Source organism: Trichechus manatus, unplaced genomic scaffold, assembly GCF_000243295.1.
Source record: "Trichechus manatus latirostris isolate Lorelei unplaced genomic scaffold, TriManLat1.0 scaffold00077, whole genome shotgun sequence".
NCBI lineage: Eukaryota > Metazoa > Chordata > Mammalia > Sirenia > Trichechidae > Trichechus > Trichechus manatus.
In genome coordinates this window covers 597,013-601,622 of record NW_004444013.1, presented here as the reverse complement: position 1 = coordinate 601,622, position 4,610 = coordinate 597,013, and the positions used below count along the sequence as shown (strand labels likewise).

Sequence of the window (4,610 nt, the reverse complement as noted above, 5' to 3'; positions counted from 1 at the left end):
GTGCCCTCCACAGTATGTGCTTACTAAACGGGTGTTCAAAGAATAAACAAACCACAGGGAAAAACACTTTCCTGCTAAGCAAACACAGACAGGGTATTCTGTCTGTCTGTGAGCAGCAGCCCTCCTGGTTCACTCCAGAATCACCATCTTGGCTGATGGGAGGACAGCATGATGGGATGGGCCTGAAACTTGGAACCTGGAGTCCTCAGTTTGAATCCCCACCCTAGGCAAGTCACCAGTTCTCTGATTTTCAATGTCCTCATCCATTAAACAAGGAAGATACATACAGCCCCAATGAAACCTAAAAACATGCTTTATAAACTGAAATCACCATCTGTCTGTCAGTCTGTCGTCCTGTGGGGGCTTGCGTGTTAGTATGATGTTGGAAGCTATACCACCGCAAATACCAGCAGGGTCACCCTTGATGGTTTCAGCAGAGCTTCCAGACTAAGAAAGACTAGGAAGAAGGGCCTAGCAATCTACTTCTGAAAATTAGCCAGTGAAAACCTTATGGACCACAACAGAACACTGTCTGACTCACTTACTCTGGACATGTCATCTGGACGGCTCAAACACTGGAGGAGGACAACATGTTTGGTGAAGCAGAGGGCCAGCGAGGGTGAGGGAGATTCTCTGTGAGATGGACTGGCAGAACAGTCACAATGAAGGGCTTAAACATGCTGGTGATTGTGAGGAGGATGCAGGACTGGACATTTTGGTCTGTCGTACATAAGGTCACCACAAGCTGGAAGTGACTCAACAGCAACCATCTACCTATCTACATATCTATCTACCTATCTATAAACTGAAAAGTGCTCTGGACAAGGTACTGTTATTACAGCAGGGCCCCAGCTTTTTTGAGGGCAAGAACTACTTTCCACTTCCCTAAAGCCACTGTTTGTGATGGGTTGGATACATAAGGTGATGTTTGAGTGGGGGACAAACCTGGGGTCTAGTTGGAGATGGGGACTGTGGTAGTGGTTGGGCCATTGGGTGGGCAAGGAAACTGGACCAGGAGGATCCTGGGGCCATTAGGAAAGAGGTAAAGCCGTTCCAGATGGCTTCTGTGGCCCAGAGCTGAGTTGGGCCATCACAGCTCCTCATGGTGGGGTATCACCAGACCGTGGCCTTCCCTGCTGGTGCTAACTACAGTCACTTTCTACCCTCTACCACAGCCAGTTCACCACTTACCACACACCTCAGGCATCTGACAAGAGCAAGACAGGCAAGAGCAAGGCAGTCCTGCTCTCAAGAAGCTCACAGTTTACAGACAGAAATGATGACAGTACAAAGTAACTAGCACCAGAAGAGATTTACAAAATGTGCTGAGAAGTTCAGAGGTAGAAGCAGCCAGTTTTTGCCCACCCCGCTTCCTCAGCCAGTGGTCTTGTCGACATGTACTCCACATGGTTCTCTGCCTCTAGGTGTTTGCCCCTTACTGGAATGCCCCCATCCCCTCCTCTCCACCCAGCTAAGTGCTCACTCACACTGAAGAGCACAGTGCAGTCCTTGGTGAGGGTTCCCAACCTTTTCCCACTCCTACCCCCTGTACTTTACCCATATTCTCCTAATTATTGCCCTCAGAAATTATCATGTTACCTAGTAACACTTCTGTCCCTATACTGAAGAGTTAACCACAGCCTGTACTGTTAACTTCTGCTTTCTTAAATCTCTTGTCCCCAGTCAGATTGTAACAATAATACACTACATTTGAATAGTGCTCCACAGTTTACAAAATGCTTCATACTTATTATTTAATCTTCACAGTAAGCCTGTGAGGTAAGTATTATCTTTATTTCACAATAAGGAAACTGAGGTCTAGAAAGGTTAGGCAACTTGCCCGGGGTCACACTGCCTATATACCTGCCCAGGCGCAAATCCAAATCTGGCTCCAATGCCAGTGCTCTTCCCAGTATTCAGAGGTGGCCTAAGGCAGTGATTAAAGAATGGGACCACTTCTGGCAGGTTACTTAACCTCTCTGTGCCCCAACTGCCTCTTGGTAAAATGTGGCTAATACCCACCACACAGGTTCTCATCAAGATTAAGTAAGTAATACAATTAAGTACTTAAAACTATTCCAAACACAATAGTTAGTTACAATTATTATTATAACTTAGCTAAGTCTCATGGTCTCTAACTCATTTTTAAATTTTTCCCTCATTTTTATATCTCATCATACTTCTGATAGACAGTCATTAAACTAAATAAATTTTTGCAGATTGACTAATGCTAGGTTTTAGGATCATTCTCCTTTATTTTTCTTCACTAAATAGTTGCTCCTCTAAATAGTTTCAGCAATAGAAAAACTCCTTTTTCCTCCTCCAGTCCACCTCCCCATCTCTCTCTCTCTCAGACACACACACACACACACACACACACACACACACACACACACACACACACACACACACACACCCCACCAGATCTAATTTGGATGATTACAAGTGTTCCACAGAATGTAAAATAGCTGGAAAGCACTGACCTAGACTCTCCTTGTCGGGTTGTCCCTGGATAGCTAGTGAACATGCTAGCCATGGGGAAACTTTCACAAACCTAATTTCCATCACTGTAGTGGGTCGAAGTCTTATGAATATGTCTCAATTGCTCCATTTTAATCTAGAAGGGATGCATTACTATAACATTACACTTATTTATTTTCTCTTTTAGTTAAGGAAAAAAAAAAAGAAAGAAACCTACTGTTTCCTGGAGCCAGAAGCCTCATGTGACCAGGCAGCTAACTGAAGAAGTAGCACCTAAGACACTGCCTGGTCAGACAGACAGAAAACTTTTTTTTCATAAAGCCAAAGAACAAGCCTCAAACCCTGAGAGGCAGAAGTGAATGGCCATCTCTCCCTTTCCCTCTGGGGTAGGATGACAAACGGAGACAAACTCCCTAATCCACCTCACTCAGACACACCTGCAGACACATCCTCGTGGGGCCAGGGGTGTCTGTCGGGAATTACAAGAGGATGGAAGTCCCCTGGGGTGGAAAGCTTCACCTTTCACAAGAATCCACATACGGAGAATTCCAATCAGGTTTTTATTCTCTTTTCTACCGAAACCCCAAAGCCCTTTCCCTAACACTGTACTGTGTTTTGGGGAAGAACCATGACACATAAGAACACAGCAGAAGGCCAGCCTCTGGTAGTGAGGGTCCAAGAGGATCTTCAAAGGTTTCACTCCAGGGCAACAGTGAAGACATACCTGCTGGTAACAACCTTGGCACCCAGATTAAAAGAAGAGTTGTATCCATTGAAAATGGATTTTACATACAAACGAACTGATGAACAGCATAAACATGCCAGCTTTCTTCAGTCAAATCAATACTTAAGACATTAAAACTCTAAGGTAAAATGGATTGTGGCTTCTTGTTGATGACGCTGAGGATTTTGACCCCAGTCACGGTCAAGCTGGACAAATGGGGCAGGGTGCCTATTAGCTGTTAGACACATCTTAAAGAGATGAAACCAAAACCCCAAGTCAGGGCTCTGGGCACCACGGGCAGCTCATCCCAAACAGCAATGGGTTGTCCCGTCAGGCGTCGCAATTCCTGCCCCCTGACTGACCCCCTCCTCCAGCCCCAAGTCATTTTCCAGGCCCGGCCACACTTGGCATTTCCTACATTCTTTTTTCAACACTCAGACCCCTTCAGCCTGGCCCTTCCAGGCCGACAACTGGGGGCGGCGAGATTCCAATAAGAGGTGAGGAGAAAAGGGGTGTTCAGGGGTTGGGGGAAATGTCAGTGCAATAGAAAAGGGGCGGGTCGAGAGAGGAGGAGAGGGCTGCCAATTCTTCACCTCCTCAACTCAGCGCATCCACTCTCCGCCCCCATACTGCGTCTCCAAGTCCCCTCCCACCCCACCCCATGCTCTTCACCCACCCAGAGACACCTTTCCACTCGGCCCCTTTTCGGTTCTTCCCCTCCTTGTGACCCTGTCCTGTCCCCGCCCGGTCCAGCCCCCCCCCCCGGGCCCCGCCGCACGGACCACCCTGCTCCCTTGGAGCCTGCCCCTGGCCCTCCTGCCCTTTCCCGCAGGCCGGCTGGGAGGTCCCAGGGTCCCTGATCTCCTGGAATCGCCTAGATCTGCACACCAAATGGAGGCCCCTCGCAGCCCCCTGGCCCCGTCCCCCCCGCCAGGGTGTGCAAGATCCTTCCTGCCTTCAAAGTCCCATCCCGGGCACTGTATCTCTCGGGGCGCCCTGGCCATGCCCCAGCGGTCCACTAGTCCTCACCTGGGTCCGCTCGAAGCTCTCCCGCTCCGCCGCCTCCAGCCCCGCGCCGACCCCGCGCCGGCTCAGCACCTTGGGCAGTGGGTTGGGCACCTGCTTCATAGAGCTCGCCATCCGGTCCATGTCGCCGCGCTGAGCCAAGTCAGGGGCCCTTTAGTGCCCCGGGATCCCCACGGCGCCGCCCGCCCCGCCCTCTCCGCCGGAATCCGGCGCTAACGGGACAGCCGACGCCTCCCATTGGCTGGGAGCGCTGCTACTTTCCCCAAGGCCCCGCCCCCTCGCTGAGAGGCTTGCCCGCCGGGCCCTGCCCCCCGGAGCCCCTCCAGACCGCGAGGCCCGCGCCGTGACCGGCCCACAGTCCTGTCCATCATCGCGGTCC

General features: G+C 50.3%; 1 protein-coding gene across 1 annotated transcript; it reads right to left on the bottom strand.

Moving 5' to 3' along the window:
- Positions 1-501: 501 nt before the first annotated feature.
- On the bottom strand, positions 502-4,401 carry LOC111821321 (uncharacterized). The gene is made up of 2 exons (XM_023735263.1): positions 4,235-4,401; positions 502-1,113 (listed from the first exon to the last, which is right to left on the bottom strand). Exons 1-2 carry the CDS (start codon positions 4,352-4,354, stop codon positions 886-888), a joined length of 348 nt encoding a protein of 115 aa, XP_023591031.1. The 5' UTR covers positions 4,355-4,401; the 3' UTR covers positions 502-885.
- Positions 4,402-4,610: the final 209 nt, after the last annotated feature.

Excerpts from the sequence above, each read along its gene's own strand:
- LOC111821321 (XM_023735263.1), bottom strand. The coding sequence starts at position 4,354 with ATGGACCGGATGGCGAGCTCTATGAAGCAGGTGCCCAACCCACTGCCC. Across the intron at positions 1,114-4,234 it reads AGAGCTTCGAGCGGACCCAG|TACCCCACCATGAGGAGCTG; the intron begins GTGAGGACTAGT and ends ACGGTCTGGTGA.